The sequence below is a fragment of the Tachyglossus aculeatus genome, chromosome 5 (assembly GCF_015852505.1).
Source record: "Tachyglossus aculeatus isolate mTacAcu1 chromosome 5, mTacAcu1.pri, whole genome shotgun sequence".
In the NCBI taxonomy this organism is placed as follows: domain Eukaryota; kingdom Metazoa; phylum Chordata; class Mammalia; order Monotremata; family Tachyglossidae; genus Tachyglossus; species Tachyglossus aculeatus.
This window is the reverse complement of record NC_052070.1, coordinates 34,169,314-34,183,555: the sequence shown is the minus strand read 5'-3', so window position 1 is coordinate 34,183,555 and position 14,242 is coordinate 34,169,314. Positions and strand designations below refer to the sequence as shown.

The following is a 14,242-nucleotide window of genomic DNA, read 5'->3' as shown; positions in this document are numbered from 1 at the left end:
ATGGGGCGGATGGAGAGGGGGACGAGGGGGAGAGGAAGGAAGGGGCTCAGTCTGGGAAGGCCTCCTGGAGGAGGTGAGCTCTCAGCAGGGCCTTGAAGGGAGGAAGAGAGCTAGCTTGGCGGATGGGCAGAGGGAGGGCATTCCAGGCCAGAGGGATGACGTGGGCCGGGGGTCGATGGCGGGACAGGCGAGAATGAGGTACGGTGAGGAGATTAGCGGCGGAGGAGCGGAGGGTGCGGGCTGGGCTGGAGAAGGACAGAAGGGAGGGGAGGTAGGAGGGGGCGAGGGGATGGATGGACAGCCTTGAAGCCCAGGGTGAGGAGTTTCTGCCTGATGCGCAGATTGATTGGTAGCCACTGGAGATTTTTGAGACCCTTGTCTCATCGTCCCCTTTTCCCAACCGAGTGGAGGGAGGCAGAGATCCTCCCAGACCCCACTTCCCATTCCCATGACTGGGAACTGAGGGGGAATCTTTCTTTAATCGTGGGCCGGCTTTGGATATCACCTTCTCTCTGTTACGTGGCTTGGTTTGTCTGCAGGTCCTTCTGTGTGTTTATCTGCGAGGCTGACGTTGGTCTTAGAGCGTGAAACTCTAAAGGGCAGGGTCCGGGGCCATTCAGCTGGCTTTGTCCGGGCCCCCTCGGACAGATGGTAACATGAGACTGAGGACAGGAGCGGTATTGGCTGGGATCAGCCTTGCGGCGGGCAGGGCGGCGGGGGGTGGTGGGACCCGCCTGCCTGGAGGGAGCCAGCAGGGCCCGGACAGGGGTCCCGGGCCCGGACTCTGACTCTTTGTCCTTTTGTCTCTCCCTCCCTGCTCCTTCTCTCCCTTCCCCGACTCCAGAGCCAGGGCAGGGCGTTGTTCGTGAGCAGCACGACCTCCGCAGCCCCGGCATGACCTCAGGGAACGGGAGCTCTGCCTCTAGCGTTGCTGGCACCGCCCCCCAGAATGGTGAGACTAAGCCGCCCCACGCCATTGTCAGACCCCAAATCCTGACGCACGTTATCGAGGGCTTTGTGATCCAGGAGGGTGCGGAGCCTTTCCCGGTATGCATGTCTTCTTTCCCTCTTTAGAGCCTGTGTAATGTGTGCCCAAGGGGGCTAATCTCTTGATCACTGACCCTGGGGTCCCCAGGGGGACGGTGACAGACACTTGACGGGCCAGATCCTCAGCCAGGACCCTGAGAGGTGGTGTCCCCCCCTCCAAATCACCGACTTCCCTCTCTACCAAGTGACTTGCTCAGGAGAGACCCCTCACTTTGGGCTCACGGCTGGCCGCCTGCAGTGGTGGTCAGTCAGAGCATATTGGATGTGGAGAGGTTCTCCAGCAATGGCTCAGCCGCCTCAGGCTGGGGGCCAAAGCCTACAGGGGCCGGAAGGGGAGGGGAGGGCTGGCTGGGCCGAGGAAAGTCAACCCTAACGCGCTGGGGAGTGGGAACCCTTGCCAGAATCGGGGCTTTTGGAAAGCACATCGCTTATCTACCCCAGCCTTAGCACAGGGCTGGACACGGAATAAGCACTCGGTAACTGCAATAGTCATAATAACTGTCCTGAAGACGTAAAGCCACCACACTGACTGCACCTCGGGCCTCCATTCTGCTCCAGTAGGTGGAATGTGCCAGCCATACCAGCCAGCCCTGCCCAAAAAGGAGGCAGTGGATATCAGTGGGCCCCCTCCCCAAGGTTGCCAGGGTCCCAGAGCACCCTCCGACCTCCTGATTTTCCAGCCCCCGCCGGCGGTGTCCCAGGGCCCCGACTCCCAGGACTGGCCCCGATCTCTGACATCCCTCCCACGGCGGGCCCGGGGGTAACCCGCTCCTCCCCCTGAGGACTTCCCAGACTTTGGTCAGCAGACTACAGTGGTTCCTCTTGGACTTAGGCTTTGCGGGGTGGGGGTGGGGAGGGTGAGTGTGGAGGGGGCCAGTTTATATTCAGATGTGCCCTCCTTCAAGAGACGGTGACTAGGAAGTGGGAGGGATAGGGAAGGAGAGGCCCCCTCACCTCCGGGGACCTGTTACCCGGACTGTCTGTCGTACAGGTGGGCCGCTCCTCCCTGCTTGTGGGCAATCTCAGGAAGCAGTATGCCCAGGGGCTTCCAGCGGAGAAACTCCCCCAGCAGGACAACACTACCACCACTGACTCCGACATGGAAGAGCCCTATCTGCAAGGTAGGGGACGGCCGGGCGGGCCAGAATTAGTGGCTCTCGGGGGCTGGATTTGCAGGGGTTGGTGGCCCAAGCTGAGGGGCGGGTCCGGCTGAACTGGGGTGGGACAGATTCAGAGGGAGTTGAGCTACCCTTAGTTTCTTCCCCCGTGTCCTGCTGCTGATCTAAGGTTAATAGGCCCACTGGCCTTTGGCCCTGAAATCCCACACTGCGGCTTCGTGCTCGCTCCCCGGACCGGGGCAGAAGCCGCCACGGGGACCGGCCGTCTCCTGGGGGCAGGATCCCGGCACGGAGATCGAGGATCTGCCTCTCTAAGGCCACCATCATCATCATCAATCGTATTTATTGAGCGCTTGCTGTGTGCAGAGCACTGTACTAAGCGCTTGGGAAGTACAAACTGGCAACATATAGAGACAGTCCCTACCCAACAGTGGGCTCACGGTCTAAAAGAATCCAGCCAGCCAGGCCCAGGGAAAGGGTCGTGTGGCCAAGCCTGGGGGGTCTGAGGCTGGTGGAGAGCCCAGGGACCTCGGAGAGGGACACCACCTTTTCCAGACTAGCGGAGTCTGGATATCCCTGTCCCGCAGAGGCTCATGCAGGGAGAGACCAAACCCCGCAGGCCCAAAGAGGAGAACGGGCAGAGGGCGGTTCAGCGGCAGGCCCCGCCGTTGGGGAGCACACGGGGAAGCGGGACTCGGGCAGGGGAGCAGCTGCTGCTGCTGCCGCCGCCGTCACCGCTGAGCCCTGACGCTGGAGTTGGGTCCCTCCTTCCAGACAAGGGGGTCTGTGTGCTTGTTGCAGAATCCAAAGAGGAGGGGGCTCCCCTGAAGCTCAAGTGTGAGCTATGTGGCCGGGTAGACTTTGCCTATAAGTTCAAGCGATCCAAGCGCTTCTGCTCCATGGCCTGTGCCAAGAGGTGAGTGGTCTCGGCTCCTCCAATCCCCCCCCGCCCCCCGACTCCTCTCCAGCCCCATTCCTGGGGCTCTGTGTTTAACCCCTTGTACCCTTGCCATCCTCGTTCTCAGGTCACTTCACGTCCCTCCTATCCCAAGAGGGCCTCCTTGCTGTCATCCTTCTCTTTCCCCTGCTGTTCCTCCCCCCCGTCATCCCACCTCCCCCAATCCAGGGAGCGGTATCCATTCAATTCAGTGGTATTTATTGAGCACTTACTGTGTGCAGAGCACTGTACTAAGCGCTTGGGAAGTACAAGTCGGCAACATACAGAGACGGTCCCTACCCATCAACGGGCTCACAGTCTAGAAGGGGGAGACGGACAACAAAACGAAACGGGTAGACAGGTGTCAAAATCGTCAGAACAAATAGAATTAAAGCTACATGCACATCATTAGCAAACTAAATAGAACAGTATGTACAAGTAAATAGAGAAATAAATCTGTACAAATATCTATACAAGTGCTGCGGGGAGGGGAAGGAGATAGGGCGGAGGGGATGGGGTGGAGGAGAGGACAGTCTGGGAAGACTCCCCGGAAGCCTGTTTTAGGGACCTTTGCCACTTGCACGCCTGCCCGGCTTGATTCCAAGCCCCAGTCTGCCTCTACCACACCTAAGTCCCAGAGACTGGGGGGGAAACGGGGTAACTCTGGGCTGGGCCCTGCAGAAATCAAGCGCTCTCCTGCCCTCCCTCTTAGCCTTGTTGCCGTTACTTGGGCACCAGAGCGGGGCCTTCCTCTTACCTGTTTCCAGTGAGGCGGTGGAGAAGTCGGGAGCTCTGGCTTCAGGTGTGGAAGAGAGGGAGGGGACTCACGGCCCCCACCTCCAGGAATAGCCCCCCTCACTGTGTCCCCTGGCCCTCACCCGCTCCTGGCTTCTCTTACAGGTACAATGTAGGCTGCACCAAACGGGTGGGGCTCTTTCACTCGGACCGGAGCAAGCTGCAGAAGCCGGGGGGCCCGCCCCACAACCGCCGGCGGACCAGCAAGGGGGGCCTGCAGACCCTCACCAAGGAGGCCAAGAAACAGGTGAGGGGCTTGGGGACCTGAGAGCCGGTCCTTCCCCAAGAAGGTGCCCGGCCCCTCCCCATCTCTGTTTCCCTCCGGCGTAGGGAATCAATCCATCAGTCGTATTTATTAAGCGCTTACTGTGTGCAGAGCACTATACTAGGGAACCAGTGTCGGAGGACCCCTTGCAGACTGATTGCGGGGGTCTCTCTTTCTCCCATGCCAAGGACCTGTCCCCTTCCCCTGGCCCTTTCCTCAGTTAATAATAATGATGGCATTTATTAGAGAAGCAGCGTGGCTCAGTGGAAAGAGCCCGGGCTTTGGAGTCAGAGGTCATGGGTTCGAATCCCGGCTCCACCACAAGTCTGCTGTGTGACCTTGGGCAAGTCACTTCTCTGGGCCTCAGTTCCCTCATCTGTAAAAATGGGGATGAACACTGTGAGCCCCACGTGGGACAGTCTGATCACCTTGTATCCTCCCCAGCGCTTAGAACAGTGCTTTGCACAGAGTAAGCGCTTAACAAATGCCATCAGTATTATTATTATTATTAAGCGCTTACTACGTGCAGAGCACTGTTCTAAGCACTGGGGAGTTTACAAGGTGATCAGGTTGTCCCACGTGGGGCTCACAGTCTTAATCCCCATTTTACAGATGAGGTAACAGGCACAGAGAAGTGAAGTGACTTGCCCAAAGTCACACAGCTGACAAGTGGCGGAGCCGGGATTCGAACCCATGACCTCTGACTCCAAAGCCCGGGCTCTTTCCACTGAGCCACGCTGCTTCCCCTCAGTTCTCCCTTGCTTCCCTCCTTCCCCTTCCACCCCTTACCTTTCCGTGTCTCACATTCTCTGGTTGCTCCCTGGAGGAAATGGGCCTTCCCCATGTGTGGGCAAGGAGGCAGGTGAGGCCTCCCCGCTCAGAAGCTTCCCCTCTGGGAGCGCGGTCCTGGGACGCCCACCCTGCCGGCTCGTAGGATGGAGCTGAACCCCCTTCCCTTGCCCTCTGCCCAGAATAATAATAATAATGGCATTTATTAAGCGCTTACTATGCAAAGCACTGTTCTAAGCACTGGGGAGTTTACAAGGTGATCCGGTTGTCCCACGGGGGGCTCACAGTCTTAATCCCCAGTTTACAGATGAGGGAACTGAGGCCCAGAGAAGTGAAGTGACTTGCCCAAAGTCACACAGCTGACAAGTGGTGGAGCCGGGATTTGAACCGACGACCTCTGACTCCAAAGCCCGGGCTCTATCCACTGAGCCACGCTGCTTCCCCAGAATCCCCTAAGAGCTTAGGCCCTCGTCCCCGGTCACCCCCATCCTGCCGCCCTGGGGCTCCCCAGAGGCTGACCGGGCCGCCGTGTTGGCTTGCAGCCCCCCGGGGCCGTGCCCCTCTCGGTGACGGCAGCCCTGCAGCTCACCCACAGCCAGGAGGACTCGAGCCGCTGCTCAGACAACTCCAGCTACGAGGAGCCGCTGTCACCCATCTCTGCCAGCTCCTCCACCTCCCGCCGCCGCCAGGCCCAGAGGGACCTGGAGCTCCCAGACATGCACATGCGGGACCTGGTGGGCGTCGGGCACCACTTCCTGCCCAGCGAGCCCACCAAGTGGAACGTGGAGGACGTGTACGAGTTCATCCGCTCCCTGCCGGGTAAGGGCCTTCCGTCCCGTCACCTCTGCTGGAGCTGGGGACTCTTTCCCAAGCACGGAGCTCTGTGTTCCTGGGGCTTCTCAGCCTGGGGTTTCCTGCTCCCTCTGCCCCAGCCAGGCAGTTCTGGCCTCTCTTGGGCCTTTCTCAGAAATGGGGCCCCCTACTTCATCATCATCATCAATCGTATTTATTGAGCGCTTACTATGTGCAGAGCACTGTACTAAGCGCTTGGGAAGTACAAACTGGCAACTTATAGAGTCAGTCCCTACCCAACAGTGGGCTCACAGTCTAAAAGGAGGCCTTCCCAGACTGAGCCCCTTCTTTCCTCTCCCCCTCGTCCCCCTCTCCATCCCCCCGTCTTACCTCCTTCCCTTCCCCACAGCACCTGTATATATGTATATATGGTTGTACATATTTATTACTCTATTTATTTATTTATTTACTTTACTTGTACATTTCTATCCTACTTATTTTATTTTGTTGGTATGTTTGGTTCTGTTCTCTGTCTCCCCCTTTTAGACTGTGAGCCCACTGTTGGGTAGGGACTGTCTCTATGTGATGCCAATTTGTACTTCCCAAGCGCTTAGTACAGTGCTCTGCACATAGTAAGCGCTCAATAAATACGATTGATTGATTGATTGATAAAAGGGGGAGACAGAGAACAAAACCACACACACTAACAAAATAAAATAAATCTAATGCCCTTGAGGGCTCGGAATTCCCGGGCGAGGAACTTCCCGGGCTGAGGAAAGAGACTGGGAGCTGCCAACGAGCCGAACAGGCCCTTGAATACTCGTAGTGGCGGCCTACTTCTCCTCCTTCTCCTCCCTCCCCCCTTCCTGCATTTATTGAGCAAGCACTCGAGGGTGGTGTCCTGTCCTGGGTCCTCTGAAGACCAGAAGAAAGTACATAGTCCCTGCCCAGAAGCAGCTCTCTCCATAAAGAAATACTTTCGTCTCGAGCGGTGAAGATGAATAAATAGAGCTGACAAGAGTGCTGAGGAGGGTGACACTCAGGGTGTTCACTCCCTGTCCAGTAGAACACCACTCTCAGGGCTCAACCCCCTGCCTTGCCCCCTTCCCCGGGCCCGGTTCCGTGGCCTCTAGCCCAGGCTGCCGCCCCACCCCTTCATCCCCTGACGGTCTGATCTACCCTCCCCAGGCTGCCAGGAGATCGCGGAGGAGTTCCGGGCCCAGGAGATTGATGGGCAGGCACTGTTGCTGCTCAAGGAGGACCATTTGATGAGCGCCATGAACATCAAACTGGGCCCTGCCCTCAAGATCTACGCCCGCATCAGCATGCTGAAGGACTCCTAGGCCTCACCCCTCCCTGTGCTCCCCCCCCCCACGAGTGAGGAGAGAAGAGAGCCAAAGCGGGGGGCCAGAGCATTGCCAGCAGGCCCCCCATCCTTTCTCTCTCTCTCCTCTCTCTCTCTCTCTCTCTCTCTCTCTCTTTCTCTCTCTCTCTCTTTTTCTGTTTCTCTCTCTCTCTCACACACACACACCCCTCCCACCCCCGCAAGGGCCTTCCCTTCTGCCATGGAAGAGAAGGCTGAGGGTGCAGAAGCTGGGTGCTCTGTGGTTGTAAATATTTGTAGCCTCAGCTTCTTCCTCCTGCTCCAGGGGCGATGATCTCCTTAACGCTCCCGAGCCTGTGTGAGCAGGGCCCTGAAGCCAGGTCAGATGGTCCCTCACGTGCCCTGCCCTTCCTCCCTTGCCCTCCCCCTCTTCCTCCCTCCCTCCCCAGGCTCGGGAGCTCTTCTTCTTCTGCTACTTCCCTCTCCCTTGGGCCTACTGTCACCATAGCAACCGGGGTCCCGCCCTCTGTCCCCCAACTTGGTAGAGAGAAAGGAGCTGGGCTGACCCGCCGTGCCCACCAGCAGGGCCGCCTTAATGCTGTGTGTGTGTGTTTGTGTGTGTGTGAGTGAGTGAGAGAGAGAGAGAGAGATGCACACACATACTGCGGGGTGTGCAGGTTACTTGCGGGCCAAGCTGAGCTGTAGGTGAGAAGTGGGCAGGAGCGGCGGCCCCAGCCCGAGGAGGAGGATAAATTCGGATTTTTTTTTTTTTCCCGGGCTTGTCAAACTTCTCTGAGCCCTTGGAAACCAGTACCTCGCACTGTGAATTGCCTCGTAGGCCGTGCAGTCCCACAGACAGCATTAAGGAGTCACAACAGGAGCAGGCTTGGAGGAGGGGAAGAAGCGAGGCCCAAGTAAGTCCCCAGTCTCTCCCTCTTTCCGGCACAGTGTGGCCAGAGGCCGTATCCCAACTGGCTCAGAAAGGGCAGCCCCGGGTAACGCCCTGCTCTGCCCTCTCCTTCCCTTCCCCGTCCTCTCCCAGACTTTTTGCGACAGATAGTGAAGCTCAGTGAGGCAGTAAGAGGGCTAGCCTTTGCCTTGCCCTGTTGGAGGCTGCTGGGAGGATGGCCCTCGGGACTAGCAGGCCAAGATGGGGCTTTCCTCGGGGCTGGGCCTCAAGCGGGGTAGGAAATGAAGGACTTTTTAAACCTTTTGTGGTTTTTTAAAATAAATTGGTAAAAGCTGCCTTGACTGTCCCTGATTCCTGATGGGTAGGTGAGGTTGTATCTGCAGGACTTCAGTCCCCCGTCTCCACCAGGAGCAGGGTGGGTGGGGCGGTGATGGGGGCATTTGGACACAAGGCAAGGCATATTAAGGTCCTTCTTCACCCAGTGTTGTCGCAATTAATCCTGAAGAGTATCATTTTTTTTTTAATGGCATTTGTTAAACGCTTTACTATGTGCCTGGCCCTGTACTAAGCTCTGGGGTGGATACGGGCAGATTGGTTTGGACCCAGTCCCTGTCTCGCATGGGGCTCACAGGCTCAATCCCCATTTTATATATGAGGTAACTGAGGCACAGAGTAGTGAAGCGACTTGCCCAGGGTCTCAGAGCAGGAAAGTGGCAGAGCTGGCAAGAGAATCCATGACCGTCTGGAAGCAGCATGGCTCAGTGGAAAGAGCCCGGGCTTTGGAGTCAGAGGTCACGGGTTCGAATCCCAGCTCTGCCACAACCAGCGCTTTGCACATAGTAAGCACTTAATAAATGCCATCATTATTATGTCTGCTGTGACCTTGGGCAAGTTACTGAACTTCTCAGAGCCTGTTACCTCATCTGTTAAATGGGGATGAGGACTGTGAGCCCCCCGTGGGACAACCTGATCACCTTGTATCCCCCCCAGTGCTTAGAACAGTGCTTTGCACATAGTAAGTGCTTAACAAATGCCATCATCATCATTATTATTATTATCTGACTCCCAGGCTGTGCTGCTTCTCTGTGACAGCTGGGTACTCCAACCTCTTAATCCAGTCCTGTCCCAGAAAGTGACAAGCGCTTAGTACAGTGCTCTGCACACAGTAAGCGCTCAATAAATACGATTGATTGATTGATTGACATCCAGGACAGCCTGGTTAGGGCTGGCCTCCCTGGCTGGGGCAGGGCTAGGACCTGAAAGTAGCCTGGTGCTCAGTGCTAAGGACAGAATAGGACAATAAGAAACAAGCATTGACCATTAGGAGTGGTGTTGGCCCTGAGCCTGGGAGGGTGCATCTGGGAAAGAAGGGGTGGAGAGCAGCTGCTGAAAGAAAAAAAAAACAGGGGAAGCGCCCTGCAAGAGAAATGAAAAGAGCTCTGGGCAAAGATGACAGATGGAGGAAGGCTGGATTTCAGATTCAGTACGGAGATTGGGTCACCGCTCCCTGAAAGGGGATAGGGATGGGGAGGGGGAGAGTGGAGGGGTCCCCTCGGCGAGGTGGGCTAGGGGGATGGGAAGGCAGGGCTGTGAACTCAGGCCGGGACTCGGCCCCGGAGATCGGTTGGGAGTTGGGGGCCAGACTGATCCCGACCAGACTCTTCTCAGCGTGGATCCGTTCCGCGTTTTGGACAAACTAAAAAGCGACAGCGACGATAGAGACGTCTTCCCCTCCCTGTAGCTTACTAAAATGTCTTCCCTACTTGACTGTGTTTTCCTTGAAGGCAAGGATTGTGCTTAACAACTACTGTTGTAGTCAACCAAGTGGTCCATACAGTCAGTGCTCAAATAGCATTGATTGATTGATTGATAGATGTAGTTAGGGTTCCTGGGCCTCTTGGAGGAACACGGGCACTCAGGCAGTAGCCACGGAGGCCATCCAAGAGGCTGGGGCAGCCCCTCTTCTCCCCGGGGTCTGAGTTGGGCACTGAAAGAGAGCCAGGTGGCTGTGGTCTGTTCTGAAGGGACCCCATTACTCCGATCAAGGGACTGAGGGGCCCCTCCACCAGTAGTTAGATCCTTGGAGAAGCAGTGGCTCAGTGGCACAGTCTTTTAGACTGTGAGCCCACTGTTGGGCAGGGACTGCCTCTATATGTTGCCAATTTGTACTTCCCAAGCGCTTAGTACAGTGCTCTGCACACAGTAAGCGCTCAATAAATATGATGATGGAAAGAGCAGGGGCTTTGGAGCCAGAGGTCATGAGTTCCAATCCTGGCTCTGCCAATTGTCAACCGGGTGACTTTGGGCAAGTCACTTAACTTCCCTGTGCCTCAGTTACCTCATCTGTAAAGTGGGAATTAAGACTGTGAGCCCCCCGTGGGACAACCTGATCACCTTGTAACCTCCCCAGCACTTAGAACAGTGCTTTGCACATAGTAAGTGCTTAATAAATGTCATCGTTATCATAATCAATCAATCCTATTTATTGAGCGCTTACTGTGTGCAGAGCACTGTACTAAGCGTTTGGGAAGTACAAGTTGGCAACATATGGAGACAGTCCCTACCCAACAGTGGGCTCACAGTCATTATACCCTGTTGCTTTTTTTTAATGGCATTTATTAGCACTTACGATGTCAAGCACTCTTCTTAGCACTAGAGTAGATACAAGTCAATCAGGTGGGCCATAGTCCCTGCCCCACGTGGGGCTCATAGGTTCAATTACGGGGGACAGCAGGGCTGCCCACAAAGCAGTTAACTTTTGGGCTCAGGAAAGCATCACCAATGAGTCCAGCTGGTCTCTCTGGCTCTGCATTGGAGGGTCTGGAAAGGTGCATCCACTGTGTCTGAGGAAGGGTCTGCAGGGTGTTTGGCCGGAACATCCACCTTCCCCTGTAACCTCAGTCTGTTTTCTGCCTCCTGAAAACACTCAGTGGAAAGACCATGGGCTTTGGAGTCAGAGGTCATGGGTTCGAATCCTGACTCCACCACATGTCAGCTGTGTGACCTTGGGCAAGTCACTTAACTTCTCGGAGCCTCAGTTTCCTCATCTGTAAAATGGGGATGAAGACTGTGAGCCCCACGTCGGACAACCTGATCACCTTGTAGCCCCCCAGCGCTTAGAACAGTGCCTTGCACATAGTAAGCGATTAACAAATGCCATTATTATTATTATTATTGTTATTATTACTGGGGACCTCAAGACCACCCCCCAACCTTCCCTGTCCTGCCCCACTTCAATGCCCTCCACATTGAGGAGCCCCTAAATCTTCGCCCTTCATTCATTCATTCATTCATTCAATCATTTATTGAGCACTTACTGTGTGCAGAGCACTGTACTAAGCACTTGGGAGGTACAAGTCGGCAACATATAGAGACGGTCCCTACCCAACAGCGGGCTCACAGTCTGGAAGGGGGAGACAGACAATAAAACAAAACATATTACCAAAATAAAATAAATAGAATAAATATACACAAGTAGAGTAATAAATATGTACAAACATATATACATATATACAGGTGCTGTGGGGAGGGGAAGGAGGTAAGGCGGAGGGGGCGGATATATACCTGTATATATGTATATATGTTTGTACATATTTATTACTCTATCTTGTACATATCTATTCTATTTTATTTTGTTAGTATGTTTGGTTTTGTTCTCCGTCTCCCCCTTCTTGAATGTGAGCCCACTGTTGGGTAGGGACTGTCTCTATATATTGCCAACTTGTACTTCCCAAGCGCTCAGTACAGTGCTCTGCACACAGTAAGCGCTCAATAAATACGATTGAGGGGGAGGAGGTGGAGAGGAAGGAGGGGAGTCACTCCCTTCTGCGTCACCCCGACTCGCTCCCTTTATTTATCCCCCCTCCCAGCCCCACGGCACTTATGTCAGTATCTGTCATTTATTGATTTATATTACTGTCTGTCTTCCCCTCGAGGCCGTAAGATGACTGTGGGCAGGGAATGTGTCTGCTAATTATTGCATTGGCAGCTCCACTGACCCTGAAGATCCCTATCGATAACAACAGAGAGGCTACCCCACGGTTAGAAGCTAGCTCCTGGGGCCAACTTGTACTTCCCAAGCGCTTAGTACAGTGCTCTGCACACAGTAAGCGCTCAATAAATATGAATGAATGAATGAATGGGGCAGGCTGGTAGGCCTGGGACAGGAATCAATTGATTAGGAAGAAGTGTGTCCTAGTGGATAGAACACGGGCCTTGGGAGCCAGAGGACCTGAGTTCTAATCCCAGCTCTGTCACTTGTCTGCTGTGTGACCTTGGGCGATTCAGTTAAATTTTCTGGGCCTCAGTTAACGGTAAAATAGAGATTAAAGCTGGGAGCCTCATGTGTGAAATGGACTGTGTCCGACCTGATTAGCTTGTGCTTAGTACGGGGCCTGTCTCACAGTAAGCTCTCAACAAATACCAGATTAAGAAAAGACAATAGCAGTCGCCTTGCCGGGTTCTGGGCTGGTCGCTTTTTCCCTTTGATGGGGGAGATGCCCTGTGGCTCCCACCTGCTCTTCGGGGCATCCCCAACAGGTCACCTCGGACTCGGCCCCGGAGATCGGTTGGGAGTCGGGAGTCCAGACTGATCCCGACCAGACTCTCCTCAGCGAGGATCCGTTCCGCGTTTTGGACGAACTAAAAAGCAACAGCGATGATGGAGACGTCTTCCCCTCCCTGTAGCTTACTAAAATGTCTTCCCTACTTGACTGTTTTTTCCTTGAGTCAATCAATCAATCAATCGTATTTACTGAGTGCTTACTATGTGCAGAGCACTGGACTAAGCGCTTGGGAAGTACAAGTTGGCAATAGAGACGGTCCCTACACAACAGTGGGCTCACAGTCTAGAAGGGGGAGACAGAGAACAAAACAAAACATATTAACAAAATAAAATAGAATAGATATGTACAAGTAAAATAGAGTAAAAAATAGGTACAAACATATACATAATCAATCAATCGTATTTATTGAGCGCTTACTGTGTGCAGAGCACTGGACTAAGCACTTGGGAAGTACAAGTTGGCAATAGAGACGGTCCCTACCCAACAGTGGGCTCACAGTCTAGAAGGGGGAGACAGGGAACAAAACAAAACATATTAACAAAATAAATAGAATAGATATGTACAAGTAAAATAAATAGAGTAAAAAATATGTACAAACATATATACATTTATCAATCATATTTATTGAGCGCTTACTGTGTGCAGAGCACTGGACTAAGCGCTTGGGAAGTCCAAGTTGGCAACATATAGAGACGGTCCCTACCCAACAGCGGGCTCACCTAGAAGGGGGAGACAGGGAACAAAACAAAACATATTAACAAAATAAAATAAATAGAATATATATGTACAAGTAAAATAAAGAAATAGAGTAAAAAATACGTACAAACATATACATATATCAATCAATCAATCATATTTATTGAGCGCTTACTGTATGCAGAGCACTGGACTAAGCGCTTGGGAAGGCAGGGATTGTGCTTAACTACTGTTGTAGTCAACCAAGTGTTCCACACAGTCAGTGCTCAAATAGCATTGATTGATGGATTGATTGATTGATGTGGAGAAGCAGTGTGGCTCAGTGGAAAGAGGTGCACGGGCTTGGGAGTAAGAGGTCGTGGGTTCTCATCCTGGCTCCGCCGCTTGTCAGCTGTGTGACTTTGGGCAAGTCACTTAACTTCTCTGTGCCTCAATTACCTCATCTGGAAAATGGGGATGCAGACCGTGAGCCCCACATGGGACAACCTGATCACCTTGTATCCTCCCCAGTGCTTAGAACAGTGCTTTGCACATAGTAAGCGCATAAAAAATGCCATCATTATTATTATCTGTGGCCCAGGCTGAGGACAGGAAAAGAAGTGGAGCCAGACCTAGGGGAGAAAGGCTCTTGTCCGGTCCAGATTTTCTCTGAGATCTTCCCCCGCCCCGCACTTTCCCTGCCCAATCGGTCAATCGGGACTGTCTCTATATGTTGCCAACTTGTACTTCCCAAGCGCTTAGTACAGTGCTCTGCACACAGTAAGTGCTCAATAAATACGATTGATTGATTGATCAATCATTTGTATTTATTAAGTGCATACTGTGTGCAGAGCCCTGTATTAAGCGCTTGTGAGAGTACCCAATATAACACATTCATGTTATATTCAATATATTCATATATTCAATATATATTCAATATAACACATTATATGTTATATAACATATAACACACATTGGAAGCAGTGTGGCTCAATGGAAAGAGCCCGGGCTTTGGAGTCAGAGGT

At 53.7% G+C, this 14,242-nt stretch overlaps 1 protein-coding gene across 3 annotated transcripts in view; it reads left to right on the top strand.

Annotated features, from left to right (window-relative positions):
- Nucleotides 1–8,313, top strand: part of PHC2 (polyhomeotic homolog 2) — a 113,205-nt gene extending 104,892 nt beyond the window's left edge. For 2 of the 3 annotated variants that reach the window (XM_038747034.1, XM_038747031.1), the window contains 6 exons: nucleotides 845–1,047; nucleotides 2,039–2,168; nucleotides 2,940–3,081; nucleotides 4,003–4,144; nucleotides 5,494–5,770; nucleotides 6,932–8,313. In XM_038747034.1, coding sequence (XP_038602962.1) covers nucleotides 845–1,047; nucleotides 2,039–2,168; nucleotides 2,940–3,081; nucleotides 4,003–4,144; nucleotides 5,494–5,770; nucleotides 6,932–7,086 — 1,049 coding nt within the window. In that variant the 3' untranslated portion in view covers nucleotides 7,087–8,313. The remainder of the gene's footprint in view (nucleotides 1–844; nucleotides 1,048–2,038; nucleotides 2,169–2,939; nucleotides 3,082–4,002; nucleotides 4,145–5,493; nucleotides 5,771–6,931) is intronic. The other variant, XM_038747033.1, reaches the window with a different exon arrangement.
- The last annotated feature ends 5,929 nt before the right edge of the window (nucleotides 8,314–14,242 follow it).